The 22,412-nt window shown below is 44.7% G+C and overlaps 1 protein-coding gene across 1 annotated transcript in view; it reads left to right on the top strand.

The window, feature by feature from the left end:
- Positions 1-7,868: 7,868 nt before the first annotated feature.
- The window catches only part of VWA8 (von Willebrand factor A domain containing 8), a 63,288-nt gene continuing 48,744 nt past the window's right edge, over positions 7,869-22,412 (top strand). Inside the window, exons 1-2 of the mRNA XM_083362299.1 lie at positions 7,869-8,097; positions 14,796-14,873. Coding sequence (XP_083218425.1) covers positions 7,941-8,097; positions 14,796-14,873 — 235 coding nt within the window. The 5' untranslated portion in view covers positions 7,869-7,940. The remainder of the gene's footprint in view (positions 8,098-14,795; positions 14,874-22,412) is intronic.

Raw genomic sequence — 22,412 nt, 5'->3', positions numbered from 1 at the left:
TTTCAGGCAGCTGGGGTTACTTAAGGAGGCATTAGCCCACTAATGGTGGTTGTTTTCCAGAGCAGAAGATATTAAAACATGATTATTGATGGCTGGAAGGGAGATAAGACCAACGTCGGGTGATCCAAAGGGAAATCTAGGTTGCCAGGGCCTCATGTTGCCAATGGCACTGCAGGCAGAGAAAGGGCTCTCGTGTAAGAACAAAAAAAAAAAAAAACAACAACCCAGAAGTTATGGGTTGCTTCCAATATTTTGTAGCTAGGGACAGCACGGTGGGCATTTTGTGGCTACGCCCACCGTGTCAGATGTGCTGTCTGCTTAGAAAGATGCCCTGGTGGTGGATTCTAATTTAGACAGTCTTATCCCACCAACATTCCCTCCAAAGTCCTCAAAAGACTTTTGTTTTGTTTTGTTCTGTTCTTGTTTTCATGGTGCAATACTCCTTTTTGTGTATCCGATAATTGCGTTAGCTAAGCTAACAAAGAGCCTTGGTGGAGCAGTGGGCTAAGGCCTCCTTAAGTAACACCAGCTGCCTGCAATTAGTGCAGGTTCGAGTCCCACCAGGCTCAAGGTTGACTCAGCCTTCCATCCTTCCCAGGTAGGTAAAATGAGGACCCAGATTGTTGGGGGCAATTAAGCTGACTTTGTAATAATGCCGCTTGGGGGTGTGTGTGAAAGCCCTAATAAGCAGGCATATACGTAGAATGAAGGCTACTGCTAAGCTTGTAAGCCGCCCTGAGTCTTCGGAGAAGGGCGGATATAAATGGGATTAAAATAAATAAATAAAAAATAAATAAGCTCGGCTCTCTTCAGTTTGGCAGCGTTTTCTGCCTGCAATCTTGTGCAGAAACATCGTTGGAATAATTCCCACTTGTAAAATTCAATCAGTCGGATGATAGAAAGCAAGGATTGGATGCAAAGGAGGAGAAAAGATTCTTGGGAGACACCCACAGCCACACCCAAATTCTTTATATTTGAGAAGCTAGGATGCTCCCGAATGCATAAGGATTAGGCTTGGGCTGCATAATGGATACTTCAAGAATCTTTCCAGCCGCTTTCTAAAGATCCAGTACACCTTTTTAAAAATTCTATTCAATTTCAAAACAGTATGAAACACACAATAAAGAAAAGGGGGAAAGAGATAACAAAAAAATAAAATGTTGAATTTGATAACAGCAGCACGGTTACTGGTGGGACAATACTGGAAGAAGGATAGTTTGCCTACCATAGAAGGATGGGTGTTTAAAGTTTCGAATCTTGCAGAAATGTCTAAGATTTCTGCTTATTTGAAGGATCATTCACAAGAAAGATATATTTCAGTTTGCAGGAGATGGATAGATTATATTCAGAATAAATATGGGACTAAAAAGTTCCATTTAGCTTATGAGTAGATTCTAGAGGGACATTGTTATTAATTTTACTGTTAGTACTTTGTATGTATCTATGTTAAAGGGGAGTTACAAGCACATTATGAATTTGGTTAATTTTATATTATGGATAATTTTTAGTTAGAATATGATTATTATATCTATAACCCTGTATTTAGCTCTGGGAAGTGGGGGGGAAGGGGGGTGGTTTGGGGTGGGTGGGTTTTGGGGATGTATTGTAAAATCTTTTTTTGTAAAACTCTTTAATAAAAAAAGTATAAAAAAATAATAAAATAAAATAAAATTAGGGATGCCGGCAGCGACAACAACAAAGCTATAGGAAGGGGGGGGGGAGGAACTTCTGCTTTTCTTCCGCACAGATAAAAAAAACTATAAATCCACAATCCTTTGAACTAGAACTATAAAAAAACTGTACTTTTATCATCATAATCATACCTAATCAAAACACATCCAGAACATCTTTTTTAAAAAAGAAACACACCTCAAGGTGTTCCAATAGGTTGCAATTTCACAGCCAGGCGCTGGGAATGATGTTATCTTAACTGCACATAGAAAGGTTGTCCGTCCCAATGATGGATAGAGTTCTTTTCATTATATTACTCCTCTGTTCAAATTGCAGCAAACACCTTCCAGGGCAAGCTCTTGTAGCTACTACACTCTCAACAGTTTACTATTCTTTTGCGCGTGGGAATCTGCAGCTTAAACATACAGGTAGTCCTCCATTTACGACCTCAGTTGAGCCCAAAATTTCTAAGTGAGACGTTTGTTAGGTGAACACTGCCCCGTTTTACAACCTTTCTTGACGCAGTCGTTAAGGGAATCACTGCCGGTCTTAAGTATTTCTAACTTAAGACCTGCGGTGATTCACTTAACGATTGTGGTTTCCCCATGGACTTTGCTTGTCAGAAGGTCGCCAAAAGGGGATCACGTGACCCCAGGACACTGCAATAGTCATAAATATGAGTCAGTGGCCAAGCGCCTGAATTTTGATCACGGGGATGCTGCAATGGTCATACGTGTGAAAAACGGCCATCAATCACTTTTTCAGTGCTGTTATAACTTCAAACGGTCACTAAATGAACTTATTTATTTATTTATTTTAATTCCATTTATATCCCGCCCTTCTCCGAAGACTCAGGGCGGCTTACAAGCTTAGCAGTAGCCTTCATTCTATGTATATGCCTGCTTATTAGGGCTTTCACACACACACACCCCAGCGGCATTATTACAAAGTCAGCTTAATTGCCCCCAACAATCTGGGTCCTCATTTTACCTACCTTGGAAGGATGGAAGGCTGAGTCAACCTTGAGCCTGGTGGGACTCGAACCTGCACTAATTGCAGGCAGCTGGTGTTACTTACGGAGGCATTAGCCCACTGCTCCACCAAGGCTCTGACTCTGACTGTTGTAAGTTGAGGGCTACTTGTAACTGTGGGGGGGAGGCTTTTGCATTCAGGGCCACTGGAGATTCTTGGTCATCCAGGTCACGGTTATCCCAAAGATGCTTCCCCCCTCCCCCCCAAAAAAGTAACTGGACTTTGTTTTTCCTTGAAGATGTTTCGCTTCTCATCCAAGAAGCTTCTTCGGTTCAGACTGAATGGTGGAGGATGGAAGGATTTATATATCAATTCCTTTCTCAACTAGATTTCTCCCATTGCTGGTGGGGGGGGGGGAAGCAAAAGGCAACTAGACTTTTCTTTGTTTTTCCTTGAAGAGGTTTTGCTTCTCATCCAAGAAGCTTTTTCAGTTCTGACTGAAGGGTGGAGGATGGAAGGATTTGTATTCCTTGCAGTCCTCTGGTCATTAGTACTCTTTCTGAGAGTCGTTGAGGCCACTTGGAGGCTTATCTGTTCTCTTAGAGTCTACAATCTGGACAGAGAGGACCACTGGTTTGAAAGAGGGGTCAAAGAGGCATTAAGACTGAACAGCCCTCTCTCAATGGGGCGGTGGGGGGACATGACACCACCCATCTCCACTCTACAACACAGTCCTTTCAGCAGCTCCAAGAAAGCTCCACACCCATTTCCACTATTCAGGTGTCCCTGATGGCACGAATAAAACCTCCAAGTGGCCTCAACGATCCTCAGAGAGAGTACTAATGACCAGAGGACTGCAAGAATACAAATCCTCCACCCTTCAGTCAGAACTGAAGAAAGCTTCTTGGATGAGAAGCAAAACCTCTTCAAGGAAAAACCAAGTCCAGTTGCCTTTTTTGGGGGGGAAGCCTCTTTGGGTTTTGCACTGACTGTTCCTAAAACAAAAACTCTACATCTGTTGGAAAGTTACTGCGGCATTAATGATGGCTGCAATTTCTGCACCGTTAAGCAAAATTAAATCATTAGAAGTTCCATGTTTTCCCCCCCAGCAACGGGGGAAATCTAGTTGAGAAAGGAATTGATGGGTAAACAGCAGAGGTGGGGAGAGACTTTAATCCATTACTGAGTAGATCTTCAACTTCGGAGCTTCCACAATATCTTTCTGATCGTAATTGGCTGTCATGCAAAGCGCCGAAACTCTCGGTTGCAACTACTTCCCTTTAGACAATCAAGGATAATTTCTCTAATTAGCACATTCGCTAACGAGAGGCATGCAGACATAAAGGCACAGAATGGGACATTAAGCCTAATGTCTCTAACTGCAGCATTATTGCCAGAGTAGCTAAACTAGACATCTTTAAGTATGAAGTATGATGTGTTGAGTTGCACAACTGCTAAATGGGAGTGCCCAACCATGCACAAAGTGCCTTTTGCACCAAAGACCCAGTTAACACAACTGCTCCTGGAATCACTTCTACAAAATACCAAAATACAAAATACTAAAGGTACAAAAATAATATAGTTAGTCCCTGACTTACAATCAGAATTGAGCCCAAAATTCATGTGGCTATGTGAGACATTTGTTAAGTGAGTTTGCCCCCATCTTATGACTTTTCTTGCCACAGCGAAGTGACTCACTGCAGTTGTTAAGTTAGTAACACGGTTGTCAAATGAATCCGGCTTTTCGGAAGGCCGCAAAAAGGGACCAGGTGACCCCGGGATACGGCAACCATCGTAAATGTAAACCAGTTGCCAAGTGTCTGAATTTTGATCGATGTGACCATGGGGATACTGCAACGGTCGTAAGTATGGAAAACGGTCCTGTCACTTTTTTCAATGCTGTTGTAACTTTGAACGGTCACTAAATGAATGATGGTAGGCGAAAGACTCCCGTCTGTGCCAAGCTAATCCCATCGTGAAAACACAGCTAGTTTAAGTTTTTTTAGCAGATAAATAGGCAGTCGTGTACTCCGTTCTTAGGTTTTCCGACTCTGCTGGGCGCTTATTAAAGTCTGAATTAATTCCTGCAGCAGCCCAAAAATAATGTGAATAATTCTCCGCGTTATTGTGTGCGTAGCTTGCATCTAAGCTAGAAGTTTACAAGAACATACAGATCTGGAAGATCAATTGCCTCACTCTTTCTCCGTCCTGGGTAATGAAATACACCTTGTCACTTCTTGTACCTGTTCAATTAGAATTCTGCCAACCGCTTTCCCAGGCACAATTAAGAAACAGATACTCCTCCGGTGGCATTCAGTTTTAATACCTTTCCTATTATAGAAGGGAATAATAACGGCATTCTGCCAAGGGACAAATACAGGTGTGGGCCTTACACACCTTAAACAAGTTGCACAGTCATTCCTGAAGACTTTACATCTCCATTTTCACATTGCTCCAGCTGTACAGGGAGTCCTCTTCTTATGGCCACAACTGAGCCCGAATTGCCCATTGCTAAGCGACAAGGTGGTTAAGTGAGTTTTGCTCCACTTTTTACGAGCTTCCTTGCCACCGTTGCTAAGCGAATCACGGCAATTGTGAAGTTGGTCATAAGGTCGTTCAGCGAATCTGGCTTCCCTGTTGACTTTGCTGGTTGGAAGATCGCAAAAAGGGGATCACGTGATCCCGAGAGACACTGCAACTGTCATAAATACATGCCGGTTGCCATGTTGATCATGTGACCATGGGGAGGTTGCAATGGTCGTAAGTGTGAAAAATGTCCATAAGTCACTTTTTCCAGTCTCAGTGTTAACGGCCGCTAAATGAATAGTTGTAAGTCAAGGACAACTTGTAGTTACAAATGCTCCAACACTAGAAGTTTTTAATAAGAGACTAGACAGCCATTTGTCTGAAATGGTGTAGGGTTTCCTGCCTGAGCAGGGGGTTGGACTTGATGACCTCCAAGGCCCCTCCCAACTCTATTATTATTGTTGTTGTTGTTGTTACTTTACTACATTCTCACACTCCTTATGACTTTTTGACGATTTTGTTTTTTCTTGGACACGAAATAATTTAATGGCATTTCTTTCAGTTCTATTCATCAGCACATCACTGTCAATCTCACAAAAATATCTCTGAACTACGTCCTCCAGCATTGCCTCGCTTCTGTCTTGTTCAAAATCATTTTCATCATTTTTATTTTCAGTTCCCTTCACTCTGCTGGAGGCCTTCTCCAGCTCTCCTCATGCACTTCCAAACCAGTTTTTAAAACCGTCCGTCAAAATCACACTGCATTTTCTCTGCCATTTTTAATCTGAACCGCTCCTTGCTCTCTTCAAACCACTCGTTTGTCGTCACTTGTTCAATATGCACATGACTCAGTTTCTCTCGCTCTCATTTTTCCCCCTATAATTATTCACTTATGATTTTTTTTCTCACCCACGGAATCTCACATCTTCTATTGTACCAAGCCTACTTTTTCATCTTTCTCATTAGTGTAATTGTACCCACTTTTTTCCCACTGTCTCCCAAGCAGCTTTCATATCCTCTTTTAACCATTTTTTATTTACACTGTTGGGAGATTAACCTATTTGTTTTGTTAGTTCTATTTCAGGATATTCTCTTCCCATGATTGTTCTACAAATAGTCCTGCCTCCAGGTGCTTTGGAGAACAGGTTGACACCCCCCTTCTTTGTGGCCCCTCAAATACTGAAATCCTGCTTTCATGTCACTCCTTAGTCCTTCTCTTCATTAAACTAGGTAAAGGTAAAGCTAAAGGTTCCCCTGCAGATGCGTGCTAGTCGTTTCCGACTCTAGGGGCCGGTGCTCATCTCCGTTTCAAAGCCGAAGAGCCAGCGCTTGTCCGAGGATGTCTCCGTGGTCATGTGGAGGGCATGACTAGACGCCAAAGGCGCACGGAACGCTGTTCCCTTCCCACCGTAGTGGTCCCTATTTTTCTACTTGCATTTTTTATGTGCTTTCAAACTGCTAGGTTGGCAGAAGCTGGGACGAGTAACGGGCGCTCACTCTGTTACGCGGCACTCGGGATTCGACCCGCCAAACTGCCGACCTTCTGATCGACAAGCTCAGCGTTTTAACCCACTGAGCCACCGCGTCCCTTCATTAAACTAGACATCCCTAATTCCTGCAACCGTTTTTTTTGTATGTTTCATCCTCCAGCCCCCTAATCATCTTTGTTGGTCTTCTCTTTCTAGAGTGCCTTTGCCCCCCCCCCACACACACATCCTTTCCCGAGCTCTTCAAGATAGATTTTCCTTCTGGGCAGCGTGCTGCTCCTTGGTGCATTGCTAAAATTTGGCCCCCTTGCAGGGAAGGCAACCAAAGAATGAATTTCTTTTTCTTTTCTTTCTTTCCTTTCTGACATTCTTTCTCTTTTCTTCTTCTTCTTTCTTTCTCCCTCTGAACTTTCTATTTCAATAGTGACCCTCCCTTCTTTCTCTTTTGTTACTATTTCTTCCTCTCTTTTCTTTTTCTTTCGTTTCTCTTCCGTGACTTTCTATTTCTTCTTTTCCTTCCTTCGTCTCTGTCTTTTGTGACTTTCTATGTCTTCCTTCCTTTTCTTTCTCTCCCTCTCTCCTTCCTCCCTTCCATTTCCTCATTCTTTCCTTTCCTTCTGTTTCGTTCCCTCTTTTGTGACTACTTCCTTCCCGTTTTTCATGATTTTCTCTCTCTCAACTATCTCTCTATTTCGGCGGCGACCCCTCCTCCCTTCTCTTTTGACTATTTCTTCCTTCCTTCCTTCCTTCTCCTTCCTTTCTTTTTCTTCTGACCCTCTCCCTCTTTTGTGACATTCTATTTCTTCCTTCCTTCCTCTCTTCCTTTTATTCCCATCTCCTTCCTTCCCTCTCCCTCTTTTGTGACTATTTTCTCCCCCGTCTTTCTTGATGTTCTATTTCTTTCTCTCTCTCTCTCTCATCTCTCTATTTCAATGGAAGGGACCCTTCCGTCTCTCTCTCTCTCTTTCATGACTTATTTCTTTCTCTCCTGATTCCCTCTCTTATTTCTTGCTCTCCCCTTTCTCTCTCTTTCAATGGGGACCCTCCCTCCCTTCCCCCTCTGCCCCACTCCCGGCTGGGTCCAAGGGGGCAGCGGAGACCCCCATCCCAACCCGGCCACCCCCTCGGTCCCTCCGGGGAGGAAAGACCCAGCCGGGATCCTCCTCCCGAGCTGGGCGCCTCCCCGGCAGCGCCCGGCCCGGCCCGGCCCTGAAAAGCGGCGTCGGCGTTTCCCGGCGGAGGCGGTGCAGCGACGGACCGCGTCCCCCAGGGCCTCCTCCGACCATGCAGGCCCGGGTGGCGTGCCTGGGCAAGGCGAGCGGCGGTGGCGGACACTGCGCGGGCTCCTCGGCCGCCCGCCGGGTTCGCCTCCTCCTGCAGCAGGTGGCCGGGCGGCGGGGCGGCGGAGCGCGGGCCTCGCACGGCGGGACAGGCGGCCAAGGTGAGGCGGGCTCCCCCGGGAGGCCTTTCCTCTTGCCCGGGGAGAGGAGGAGGAGAAGGAAGAGGCGGGCGCCCCGGGGACCCTGCCGGTCGAGGGTCTGGCTCTCCCTGGACGGGAGGGAAGGGGCTGCTTTGCGATGGGGGGGCCCGGAGAGGTCAGCTGGCAGGCTGGTGACTTCTGGCCCTCCGTCTTTCTTTTTCTTTTGTAACTGTGTCAAAGGTGATCCTTTCCTTTCCTTTCCTTTCCTTTCCTACCTACCTACCTACCTACCTTCCTACCTACCTACCTACCTACTTTATCTCTCAATGGTTACTTTTCCTCCCTCCCTGTCTCTCTCCCTCTCTCTCCTTCCTTCCTTACTTTCTGACTTTCTTTTGCAACTCTCTCTCTCTGTGTCAATGGTGACCTTTTCCTTTCCTTTCCTTTCCTTTCCTCCCTCCCTCCCTCTTTCTTTCTTTCTTTCTTTCTTTCTTTCTTTCTTTCTTTCTTTCTTTCTTTCTTTCTTTCTTTCTTTCTTTCTTTCTTTTGCAGCTTTATCTCTCAATGGTTGCCTTTACTCCCTTTCTCTCTCTCTCTCTTTCCTTTCTGACTTTCTTTTGTAACTATCTGTGTCAAAGGTGACCTTTTCCTTCCTTCCTTCTTTCCTTCCTTCCTTCCTTTCTGACATTCTTTTGTAACTTTCTCTCAATGGTGACCTTCCTTCTGAATTTGCTTTGACTTTCTTTTGTAACTATCTGTGTCAAAGGTGACCCTTTCCTTCCTTCCTTCCTTCCTTCCTTCTTTCCTTCCTTCCTTCCTTCCTTTCTTTCTTTCTTTTTATCTCTCAATGATTACCTTTCCTCTCTCTCTCTCTCTGTCTCTTTCCTTCTCTTTCGTGCCTTTCTCACTTTCTTTTGCAACTCTGTGTGTGTGTGTGTGTGTGAATGGCAACCTTTTCCTTTCCTTTTCTCCATCTTTCTTTCTTTCTTTCCTTTATCTCCATCCTTTATTTCCTCCCTCTTTCTCTCTCTCTCTCTCTCTTTCCTTTCTGACTTTCTTTTGTAACTATCTGTGTCAAAGGTGACCTTTTCCTTCCTTCCTTCCTTCCTTCCTTCCTTCCTTCCTTCCTTCCTTCCTTCCTTCCTTCCTTCCTTCCTGACATTCTTTTGTAACTTTCTCTCAATGGTGACCTTCCTTCTGAATTTTCTTTGACTTTCTTTTGTGACTTTTTCTCTCTCTCAGTGGCGACCGACACTCCTTTCCCCCAGTTGATAATAGATATGTATGGAGAGATGGAGCATAAAAACTTAGTAGGTGGAGCACTATGTGGGCCCTTGTGTGACCCAAAACTAGAAGTAGGTCTATTAAGTGTTCTGGGTGCCTTGTTGCATGAAGACAGCCACAGTTCTCGGGACTGGTGGAGAAACAAGAGGAAAGCTACAATTCCTAATAAAAAGAATCTAGCATTTGTAGGGGGGAAGCATCTGGTACTCACAATGAATTTATCCCACAATGAAACACAATCGGCCCAACCCAGGCTGGGCGTGCACCACGCGTGGGCTGAAATGTGGTTCTCCAACTGTGGGTTTGTGGTGACAGGCCCACATGTCGCAACAACTTTGACAGACAGCCTTCTTTTTCTCCTCCTGCTAGATCCGTGTTTGCTTTAATCTTTAATTATTGTCGGTCACATGCTTTCTGAAAATGACCCCGCTAGCCTCTCTGCCTAGCTTCCTGAGTGCCTGGGTGTCCACAGGGGAGGGCAAAGGTGAAAATAATATGAGTTTATTTTCTTCCACGCTTTTGCTGTCTGCACTGGGTCATTTCTCCATTGCTCAAAAGCTGCCTGTGAAAATCCAGGGACTGCAGAGTATAAAACAGGCTAGGCTATCTTGCCTACATGATTGGAACTCAAATTTTCCTGAGGAATTTTCTAAAACTACAGTATATTTGGACTTCACCTTCCCACACAGCATACAAATAAAACGGAGGTAGTCCTTGACTTAACAACCATTCATTTACAGACTATTCAAAGTTACAATGGTTTGAAGTGACTTATGACTTGTTTTTCACATTGGTGGCCGTTGCAGCAACCCCAGGGTCACGTGATTTATATTTGGATGCTTGACAACTGACTCACGTTTATGTCGGTTGCCGTGTCCCGGGATCACGCGATCCCCTTTTGCGGCCTTCCGAAAAGCAAAGCCAATGGGGAAGCCGGATTCACTTAACAACCGCGTTACTGGTTTAACAACTGCAGTGATTCACTTAACGACTGTGGCAAGTAAGGTGGTGAAATGGGGCAAAGTTCACAGAATTTTGGGGGGCTCATTTGTCGTAAGTTGAGCACTACCTGGACATAAATGAATACATTTGGATTTTAAAACCATAAAAACCAGTAAACTTTTAAAACAAAATCCCCATTCACCGTATTCAGAAAATAGGTTACAATTAAATTTTTAAGAATATTTTAAAACCATAAAAACCGTAAAACCAGTTAAAATATATATTTTTTAAAAAATGCAGTTCAATGTCTTCAGAAAATAGGTTACGAGAAAAAATTTAAAGAACATTTTGAGATAATAAAAACCCTAAAACCAGTAAAAATGTTTTTAAAAAACATGCCATTCAACCTACACAAGAGCAAGGTAATTGCCCAGTTAGCAATATAGCCAGGAAACGGGGTTCTTGGCCATAAACCAGGTTTTTATAAAAGACTAACACGGGTTGGCCCATTCTAATCACCAAAAAGAGGATGTTCCATAGAACATCCCGTGGTCCGTGAATGGGTACCGGGCCACGGCATGTCAGAAACAGGTCTGTATAAACACATGATGGCCCTTCATGGAGCACATGAAACCACCCTTCCTCTGATCTGTGGAAAAACCTCTCCACGGAACCGGTCCCTGGTGCCCAAAAGTTTGGGGGGGGCGTGCGCGTGGGCGTAGAGTAGGGGCCACTGCAAAAAAGACATGTCTAATCCAGGGGTCCGCCCAACCTGTAGGCTGCAGCCCATTACTGATCAGTGGCCTGTTCACAACTGGGTCACGTGAATGGCTGGCTGCTGTGCGTGCGTGCGTGTGTTCACAGCCCCACTTGCGAGTGTCACGGGCGTTCGGGGCCTCCCTTGCGTGAGCATCACAGGCACTTGGGGCCCCACTCGTGTGAGCGTCATGAGTACTCGCCCCATCCATGTAAGCATTGCAGGTGCTTGGCACCCCACTTGCGCAAGCATCCCGGGCGCGTGAGGCCTCACTTGCATGAGTGCTTGGCGCCTCGCGTGAGCGTCATGGGTGTTCTCGGCCCCACTCGTGCGACCAGTGGGTGCTCATGCGCATGCACGTCCGTGTGCATAGCTGCCTGCCCCTCTTTCCCCCCCTCCGGGCCACCAACCCAGAAAGATTGGGGAACTCTAGTCCGTGCCAGCTAACCCTCTTTGGCTGATGGGATCTGCAGCACGTCCATTTTGTGTGACCTAGTTGAACAGGTAAGAGACTCTTGAAAGCAGGTGATCACTCGGGTACCCCGCTCCCAAGCCATGTGGGGCTTACAGGTAACCTCCAGCATGTGATACCTGACATTAGACCCAATACAGGTAGTCCTCAAGTTACGGCCGCTTATTCAAAGTTAACAGTCCGTGACTTTGCGACCGTTGCAGCTACACAGTCATGTGATCCCAATCTTGAATGCTCAGTGCCTGGCTCACCCTTACGATGTTGCAGATGGCTGCGTTGAGGTGATCACAGTTTCCAGCGGTCCCTGTTGTCTTCCCACAAGCACCCACAAACCTCCCCAGCCTTGTCTGGTCTTTCCCGCCTCTTCCCGCTTAATGACCCACACAACCCTGGTAACCAGGACTGTCGGTGCTTGTCAACACAAACCCGTAACGTCTTTATGACCGCATTGCCTAGCGACCCAAATTCCAGTCCCAATTGCCCTGTTTCTAATTGTGTGGAATAAACGCTCACTTTCCATAATGGAAAACTAAACCTATTTTAAACTTATCACTCCCCCAGGTTTCAGTCTGGACATAATGGCGTAATTTAACCTCTCAAATAAAATGCACGGAGACGTTGATATTGTTTTTTACTGGAACAAGCGCTCAGATCAACGTCGATAGGAAAGATTATGGATTAAACCTGGCACAGTTTTTCCTCTCTTTATTTTTATTGTGGTCCCAGCTGTCCGTACTGTATTTGCCTTTTGCCAAGCTTTTTTTTTCTGAGCAAGATGCTTTGCAATATATTTTGACCTTTTAGCATGTTTCTTATTGAATAGCTATTGAAATTACAACACTGACGATTTTTTTTTGTTTTTTTTTAAGAGTGGACTTCCCTTCTTTTCAATGTATATTTGCAGTTACCGTCCACAGTTGGTTGAATTAAAACCCACCGTCTGTAATTGGATTTGTGTATTCCTCTCTTTTGCTTCAATTTTTTATGCATCTTGGCTGAAAGGAATCTTATTGTATGTGTACAGGTGGTCCCTGACTTACGACCACAATTCAGCCCAACATTTCTGTTGCTAAGTGAGGCATTAAGTGAGTCTTGCCCCATTTTACGATCTTCCTTGCCACGGTTGTTAAGGGAATCACTGCACTTGTTAAGTTAGTATCTCAGTTGTTAAATGAACCTGGTTACCCGTTGACTTTGCTTGTCAGATGGTCGCAAAAGGGGAATCATGTGACCCCGGGACGCTGCAACCGTCGTAAATACGAGTCAAGAAGCGTCCAAATTTTGATCATGGGACCATGGGGCAATAGTCGTAAGTATGGAAACAGTCATGAGTCTTTTCAGTGTCGTTGTAACTTTAAACGGTCACTAAATGAGTCAAGGAATACCTGTATTGTACAGAAAAGTGATGGTCATTTTATTTTTGTTCTCTAGTTCCTACTGTTTCCAGGAGCATTTTCCTACATCTCTAAAATAGGTAGTTAGTTATGAGACTGGGTACCTTTTAAAGGGACGCGGTGGCTCAGTGGGTTAGGACGCTGAGCTTGTCGATCAGGAGGTCGGCAGTTTGGCGGGTCGAATCCCGAGTGCCGCGTAGCAGAGTGAGCGCCTGTTACTCGTCCCAGCTTCTGCCAACCTAGCAGTTCGGAAGCACGTAAAAATGCAAGTAGAAAAATAGGGACCGCTACGGTGGGAAGGTAACAGCGTTCCGTGCGCCTTTGGCGTCTAGTCATGCCGGCCACATGACCACGGAGACGTCCTCGGACAAGCGCTGGCTCTTCAGCTTTGAAACGGAGATGAGCACCGGCCCCTAGAGTCGGAAACAACTAGCACGCATGTGCGGGGGAACCTTTACCTTTACCTTTTAAATAAATAGTAATGAACCTGATAGTAATTGGCCAGAAGAGGCAAAATATAACTATATTTTGGAAGAATTCATAATAGACCTCAGAGAAAGCTGTTCATTTTAGGGAGAGACAGTACCAGTTTAAAATTGTTGGTTTCAGGACTGTCTGTTTTGTTTGTCAGTGGCTAATATAAACATTTTCTTTTCTGCTAATCGGCACAGAATCTAAGGAGTAATATTACACTGGGGACAATATACGTAGTCCTCAAGTTGCGATCACAATTAAGGTCAAAATTTCCATTGCTAAGCAAGACAGTTGTTAGATAAGCTTAGCTACGTTTTACGACCTTTTTTTGCAGTAGCTGTTGTCCAGTGTGTGGCTAAGGTGCTAAAAGACTTTTGTTTCTTTTAAAACAGAGAAGATACTTGTTCTTGTAGGACATATTAGATGGACAGCAGAGAGAAAAAGTGTGTGTTTCTGCCTATACAGTATGTAAGCAATGATAATAATAATAATAATGAAAACGAAGATACAAAAATCTACCGACAATCCAAATGGCCGACTTTGCAACGACAAAGTTGAAACTGTTTCACATGTGAGTGCAGCAAAATCTCGCAAACTGATTACAAAGCTAGACCTGACCGAGTTGCTAAACTAATCCACTGGGCATTGTGTAAAAAATGCGACTTGTCTGTGTCTGAAAAGTCGTGGGAACATAGGGTGGAAAAAGTTGTCGAGAATGAGAGGGTGAAGATCTTGTGGGACTTCCGAATACAGACAGATCGCCATTTGGAACACAACACGCCAGATATCGCGGTCGTAGAGAACCGAAGCGTACAGCTGATTGATATCGCTGTACCAGGAGATGCCAGAGTCGAAGAAAAAGAACTGGAAAAAATTACGAAATACCGCAACCTGGCCATCGAAAGTGCGCGATTATGGATGAAACGAGTAATAGTGATACCCATTGTCATTGGGGCACTGGGAACTATGTCCAAAAACTTTACAAAATACATCAAGAAATTGCAGCTTCCTGCAATAACTCCAGCAAAGCTACAAAAAATTGCGCTACTCGGAACATCTTACATTTTAAGGAGATACCTGGTTGATACCTAGGATGCTGGCAGCAACCCGTGTCAACCATCAGCGCCAGTCAATTTGAGTGTTCAGTTTGAGTTTCATGTTCTATGAGTAAAAGTTTTATAATAATAATGATGATGATGATGATGTTGATGATGATGTTGGAAGGGAGGTCATCTAGTCCAACCCCCTGCTCAGGAAGGAAACCCTATACCATTTCAGACAAATGACTATCCAGTCTCTTCTTAAAAACTTCCAGTGTTGGAGCATTCACCACTTCTGGAGGCAGGTTGTTCCACTGGTTAATTGTTCTAACTACCGTATTATTTCTTCCTTTCAGGCGATACTGTTAATATCGGAGACGTATCCTACAAACTCAGAAAGCCTCAAAATCCGGAACTGGTCCCAGTGAACTACAGTAAGAAGCAGTATTATCTTAAAATTAAGCTCTAAGTAAAAGTCTAGCTGAACATATTTTATTGCATAATCCTTGATGCAGAGAATATCAGAACCTCAGAATTGTTGTTCCACCATAAATAAAATTGACCAAACAATATTCAGCTGGTCACCAAACTCCAGTTTTAATGTAGGCAGCTTCTCCGTCTTCGATGTTAACGTGTTAGCGAAAACTCAGAGCGCCTTGGAGAGAGGACAGGGTTACAAAAAAAAAAATGCAGCAAATAAATAACACGACACAACTGGGTTCAATAAGCATTTGCTCCACAAATTTTCATTCAGTACAGGTTGTCCTCGATTTAATGGCCGCAGTTGAGCCCCCCCCCCAATTTTTTGTTGCTAAGTGAGACATTGGCTAAGTGATTTTCGCCCCATTTTGCGACCTTTCTTGTTACAACTGTTAGGTGAATCCCTGCAGTTGTTGAGTTAGTAAGGCGGTCGTTAAGCGAATCCCATTTGTAAATCACATGACCACAGGGATGCTGCAGTGGTCATTATGTGTGAAAAATGGTCATAAGTCACTTTTTCCATCGTAACTTTGAACAGTCACTAAATAATATGTGGCATTTGGACTCCGACCAAACCCTCTTAGTTGTTTTATTCACACCATAGCTACAACTTAAAATGAGCTTTGTAATCCCCATCTTAGTGACCTGTCCTTTTGGATAGCTATGATAATTAATACTTTTAAGAATCCCATCAAATTAACAGGCAATTGTATTAGTTATTGTGCATTGCATTTTTTCCCCTACCCACTTTGTTTTAAATGTGACGGTTCAAATAACAGTTTCCTCGTAATCTCTATAAACCAGATTACAGAGATTAGCAATTTCTTTAATGCAGACGTTGGCTCGCAAAATGGTGGTTGAATATTGGCAAAGAGTAGCTTTTAAGATTTCCATGGTCCCATAGAGAACACACTCGACAAAATGAATACCCATCAAGAGTTATTTATTGACCTCGCTCCGGCAGCCAAATTTTTCACCATAACAATAAGATTTTAGGGACAGATTTTGATGGATTGTGTGCTATCCAATTGTTTTTGGTTCCTAGCGATCAGATAGATATATTTTTTGCATGACAATTTAGAGCCAAAGCATTCACACAACACCCCTTTATAGAGATGGAGCAAAATTACTACTTTCAAAAATAATTAACTTTATTGGTGTTTGCTCCACCACTTTACCCACAATGATAAAAATGGAATAGCTTTGATTCAAGTTGAATCTGATACCATTAGTGGAATGTGAAGATAGACATACTATGCTGTTTCGGTTGTTTATCCTTGTAGTTCGGGCATCTTGGAAATTTTAATATCTATTTCTGCATTTATAATGCAGTATAAATAGGGACGTGGTGGCTCAGTGGGTTAGGACGCTGAGCTTGTCGATCAGAAGGTCGGCAGTTTGGTGGGTCGAATCCCGAGTGCCGTGTAACAGAGTGAGCGCCTGTTACTCGTCCCAGCTTCTGCCAACCTAGCAGTTTGAAAGCACGTAAAAATGCAAGTAGAAAAATAGGAATCACTATGGTGGGAAGGTAACAGTGTTCCGTGCACCTTTGGCATCTAGTCATGCCGGCCACATGACCACGGAGACGTCCTCGGACAAGCGCTGGCTCTTCGGCTTTGAAACAGAGATGAGCACCGGCCCCTAGAGTCGGAAACGACTAGCACGCATGTGCGGGGGAACCTTTACCTTTACCTTCATGCAGTATAATATTGGAGAAAAAAACCTGAAGAATTGGTTTTAAATGCTGGATGCTTAAATATCAAAATCGAGACTGGTGGTAATGATTTTAACAACAGCAACAACAAAAAAAAATCATGGTTTTACGGTGGGGGACGACTTGTGCTTATTTAATGCAAGGCTTAGTTACATTAAATGTATGTTATACGTTTCCAATTTGATTTTGGTTGGTGCTTTGCTGAAGTCCACTTGCAAATAAAATGTTTCTAATCTGATCTACTTCTTTGTGATGTTTGAAAGCAAGGAGACTTGTTACTGCGAGTTTTCTTAAAATGATTTTTTTTACAAAACAAACACAAAGATTTCTGAAGAGCGGAGAGGGAGCAGGAGGGCTGTTGAAATGAAACAAGATAAAATACATAGAAGAACAGCTGAAACATTTTTACTGACCTTCTGGCTACTTAGCTGCATTGGGGAATTCTACAAATAGGTTCAACTAAATATTTGTGAACTTAAGCCGTGTCTAGAAGCCGTTCTGTTAGACGCAAATAAAGGATTAAAGTTTTAGACTAAATATTAGGTAAATGAAGATAAGTAGGAGGCCATAAATGCATTTGGGAGTTTAACGGGCTATCTCCTTCAGGCTTTGGAATATTCTTATTTTCATAGTCGTATTTGTCTCATTTATGTTCAGTTCTTCATGAAAGATGGTTTTAAATTGAGTTTCTATTTTAGGCATTTCTTAAGTGGATTCAATTTCTTTTCTTCAAACTGTAGCTAAAATAGAACGAACTAAATTTACTAATTTACTAGCAACGTTCGGTTATATTGCAAAAAAAAAAAAGATTTCTATTAGAGTTGCAACTCCTTTAGCAATTTAAAAAATCTGCTAGGCTAAGGCCAGAGCTCAGATTTTTGATGTTTGTCTCACACTCTGCAAAGCCACAAAGCTGGAAATTCGGATTAAGAGACATGTCCCCACAGTTGAGAATTATCTTACACAGAGTCACGTGTAAGTCATGTAAAAGCCATTCTGAGTCACCCTTGCAGAGAGATGAACGGCAAACAAATTTAATAAATACTAAAATAAGCAATAATTGAGGAGCAGGGGGGGGGAAAGTGTGGGTCTGGAGCACTTCATCAGATCAAACCAAAATTTAGGACTGCGTTTAAGGCATTTGTCAGTTGGGGAGTTCAATTTTACAGTCAATAACTTTGGAAAACAAATTCACCGTTACAGTGTTGGAAGTCCCATCCCGTTTTCTAGATTGGTCGATGAAGGTTAATGACTCTTACTAGATCCCAAGAAGCTCAAGGGTGGGTATGGCGGTAGATCGATTTCTCGAACCTGACTCTGCTTTACTATTGATCCGTCGCTTGAGTCGTGTAATAGCTCTGCCTCCAGGGTCTTACGTCCTCGGGATCCGATCTCCGATCTCGTCATGCAGTGTGATGTTGAGGATCATCAAGCAGCAGGGCAGGTGACTTGGGTGATTGTGGTGGAATGAATCTGGTTGGACTGTTGAAGGAAAAATCTTCATCAGGGTCCAGTCCAAGCCAGGAGTAAACAAAATGGAGGCTGCTTTAGGAAGAAGGTTGCAGTTTATTGAAGAGGAGAGCCAGACAGGAAGATGGCTCTGGAAGAAAAGAGAGAGCGAGCACATGTAGGGAGTGGGTTTTTATACCCTCTTGGGCTTTTGTTTGGCGTTGTTTCCTGTTCCTGTTTGAGGCTTTGTATTTCCTGTGTCACGTATTCTGACCTACGTCTGGCATCTGTGGGTTAATCCTATTACGTCCTGTCTTAGACTTTGGGTGGGGTATGTAGATTTTGGGTGTCTTTGTCTTCCTAACCTCCTAGCTGGGGGCCTCCAACCTTCCCGAATGGATTATTATTATTTCTAAAAGCTGTTTTATGCTGAGTTGTCTGGCTGGGGGGGCGGGGGCAGGGGTGGGGGAAAGGGAGAGGTTTCTGTATTTTTTAATAGATCTTCTCCATTATTCCTTTGGGGAAGTATATTGTGCCTTTTTAGTATTTCCCCAAGGGACACGGTGGCTCAGTGGGTTAGGACGCTGAGCTTGTCGGTCAGAAGATCGGCAAGTTTGGCGGGTCGAATCCCGAGTGCTGCGTAACAGAGTACGGTAAGCGCCTGTTACTCGTCCCAGCTTCTGCCAACCTAGCAGTTTGAAAGCATGTAAAAATGCAAGTAAAAAAATAGGGACCACTACGGTGGGAAGGTAACAGCGTTCCGTGCGCATTTGGCGTCTAGTCATGCCAGCCACATGACCATGGAGACGTCCTCGGACAAGCGCTGGCTCTTTGGCTTTGAAATGGAGATGAGCACCGGCCCCTAGAGTCGGAAACGACTAGCACACATTGTGCGGGGGAACCTTTACCTTTACTTTTAGTATTTCCCCAAATATTTCTTTCTCTGGATTCGCTTCGCAGGACAATGCAGGGATGCCATCATAGAAAGTCTGCCACGATAAACCGAGTGGAATCAGGGGATCACCCAGGGCAGCTCTTTAAAATAATTGGGGGGACAATGTGGTTCTTAGTCGCCCCATCTTAGCAGAAGACCTGTAAGAATTCTTAGGAGGAAACAGAACACTTAAATTCACTGCCGCGGGTCTTCAGATCCACGTTTGGCCCTGAAGATGGCTTTAGATTCTCTTCTTTGTATTAGGACAGAGATGGGACAGGCGGGTCTGTTGATATTCTGGGTTTCTCCACCTTTCAGACCAGGGTGGCCTTTTAGAGAGCTTGAGAAAGTCCGTGTTGGAGAGATAACTCAGAAATATTCCTGCTTTTACCTCTCTGGATGCTGTCAGAAGGTAGCATGAATAGAATAGAATAGAATAGAATAGAATAGAATAGAATAGAATAGAATAGAATAGAATAGAATTTGGAAGGGACTTTGGAGGTCTTCTAGTCCACCCCCGGCTCAAGCAGGAGACCCTTAACACCATTTCAGACAAATGGGTGTCCAATCTCTTCGTAAAAAACCTCCAGTGTTGAAACACCCACAGCTTCTGGAGGCAAGTCGTTCCACTGGTTATTTGTCCTCGCTGTTAGGAAGTTTCTCCTTGGTTCTAGGTTGCTTCTCTCCTCGATTAGTTTCCATCCGCTGTTTCTTGTTCTGCCTTCAGGGTTTTTGGAAAATAAATTGACCCCTCCCTCTTCTTTGTGGCAGCCCCTCAAATGCTGGAAGACTGCCGTCATGTCACCCCTAGTCCCTCTTTTCTCTAGACTGGCCCTACCCAAATCCTGGTGCTTTGGAGAATAGCTTGATCCTCAATTCTTCTTTGGGGCAACCCCTGAGATGTTGGAACGCTGCTATCATGTCACCCCTAGTCCTTCTTTTTATTAAACTAAAAAGGTAAAGGTAAAGGTTCCCCCGCACATGCGTGCTAGTCATTTCCAACTCTAGGGGCCGGTGCTCATCTCCGTTTCAAAGCCGAAGAGCCAGCGCTTGTCCGAGGACCTCTCCGTGGTCATGTGGCCGGCATGACTAGACGCCAAAGGCGCACGGAACGCTGTTACCTTCCCACCGTAGTGGTCCCTATTTTTCTACTTGCATTTTTACGTGCTTTCCAACTGCTAGGTGGGCAGAAGCTGGGACGAGTAACGGGCGCTCACTCTGCTACGCGGCACTCGCGATTCGACCCGCCAAACTGCCGACCTTCTGATCGACATGCTCAGCGTCCTAACCCACTGAGCCACCTTGTCCCTCATTAAACTAGACCTACCCAATTCCTGTAACGGTTCCTTGTATGTTTTAGCCCCTAATCATGGCTTCTTGTCATGTCTCCAGTTGCTTTGGAAAATAGGTTTGCCCCCCTCCTCTTTGTGTTGTTGTTAGTTGCGAAGTCGTGTCCGACCCATCGCGACCCCATGGACAACGTTCCTCCAGGCCTTCCTGTCCTCTACCATCTTCTGGAGTCCATTTAAGCTCAGGCCTACTGCTTCAGGGACTCCATCCAGCCACCTCATTCTCTGTCGTCCCCTTCTTCTATTGCCCTCAACCTTTCCCAGCATGAGGCTCTTCTCCAGTGAGTCCTTCCTTCTCCTTAGGTGGCCAAAGGATTTGAGTTTTAGCTTCAGGATCTGGCCTTCTAAAGAGCAGTCAGAGCATATGTTGTACGTAGTATGTTTTAGGTGTGTGTCGTGTGTGTGTTTCACTTTGAGAGCGGGCAGCTAAATTTCATTTTTGATGTGTGCCGTTGCGCCCACAGTAAAAAAATGACAATAAAAATGATCTGATCTTATCTAGTCCTAAGTCCCTTTTTCCACTGCCGTTGTAACTTTGAGCAGTCACCAAGCGAACCGTTGTAAGCCACAATTCACATGGGTCGTGAGAACCTGTTTCAGGTGCTCTACGCAATCCTGGGACCTGGGGCTTTTCGACAGGATCAACTTGTGCGTTTGCCATTGTGCGTTTGCAATGCGCACAAACGCCCTTTTCTCACTCCTAGGGATTGCACTCTTATACCCAGCCTTCTCCTGTTCTTGGGCGGTTGTTTTGTTTCTCTCTCCCCTTTACTCTAGTGAAGTTGTGTCCTTCTTTCCTCAGGCTGACACCCCTCTGCTCCTTGGTTCCCGTCCACAGCACGCGATTCCCGATTTCACCGTGTCCGTGGTCTCTTTTTTTCCCCTCGCAGCTGCTTCGGTCCAGCAGAAGGGAAGAAGCGAAGCGTGGGAAAGGAAGGGCATCGGCACAAATAAACGGACGAACGGAGAGAGTTAGCTTTCACGCGGCCCATGGGAAACAGCATGGTAGCGAATCTGTGGCAGGGAGGGAGGATCGTCCGTGCAGACAGGCCGGCTTTGTCCAAAGAGGAGGTCAAGCGCTTACCTGGGGCAGGAAGGAAAAAAAAGAAATTCAGGAGCCTCTGAAAGTGTTATTTTTATTTATTATTTATTTATTTATTTAGGCGAAAGGAAGGATGCAAACGGTCCTCTACTTAAAACAGCTGATTTCGTTTCATTCGAGGTTACACAGCACGGGGAAAAAAAAAAGTAACTGAACGACATTTTTCGCACTCACAACCCGTGCAGCATTCCCCCCCCCGGGGTCACGTGATCAAAATTCAGAGGCTTGGCGACTGGCATGTACTTATGACGGTTGCAGGGTCTCCCGGGATCACGTGATGCCCTTTTGCGACCTTCCGAGAAGCGAAGTCAATGGGGGGAAGCCAGATTCGCTTAGCAACTTAACAGCTGCAGCGATGCACTTAACAACCGGGGCCAGGAAGGTCGTAAAAAGGGGCGAAATTCACTTAACAAACGTCTCACGTAGCCAAGAGAAAGGTCGGGCTCGATTGCGGCCGTGCGTCGAGGACAAACTTAACAGGAGGCAATGAACTTGGTCCTCCAGGTCGTCCTCTACTTACGACCGCAACTGAGCCCTAAATTTATGCTGCGGAGCGAGGCAGTCGTTAAGAGAGACCTGCCCCATTTTTAATGGCCTTTCTTGCCACAGATGTCAAGTCAGCCGCTGCGGTTGTTTAAAGTTGGTAACACGGTCGTTAAATGAATCTGCCTTCCCCTTTGACTTTGCCCGTCAGAAGGTCGCGAAAGGGGATCGCCCGACCCCGGGACGCTGCAACAGTCATAAGTACATGTCAGTGGCCAAGCGGCCGAATTTTGATCATGTGACCATGGGGGGAGAATGCCGCAACGGTCGTAAGTGTGAAAAACGGTCATAAGTCACTTTTTTCCAGGGCTGTTGTAACTTTGAACGGTTACTAAATGAACTGTTGTAACTTGAGGACTGCCTGTATTTCCTCCCCCTCCCCCAATTTAAAGCCAGCCCTCT

Source organism: Vipera ursinii (assembly GCF_947247035.1).
Source record: "Vipera ursinii genome assembly, chromosome: 4".
In the NCBI taxonomy this organism is placed as follows: Eukaryota; Metazoa; Chordata; class Lepidosauria; order Squamata; family Viperidae; genus Vipera; species Vipera ursinii.
Note: the sequence above shows the minus strand (reverse complement) of the source record. Positions and strands in the feature narration are given on the sequence as shown.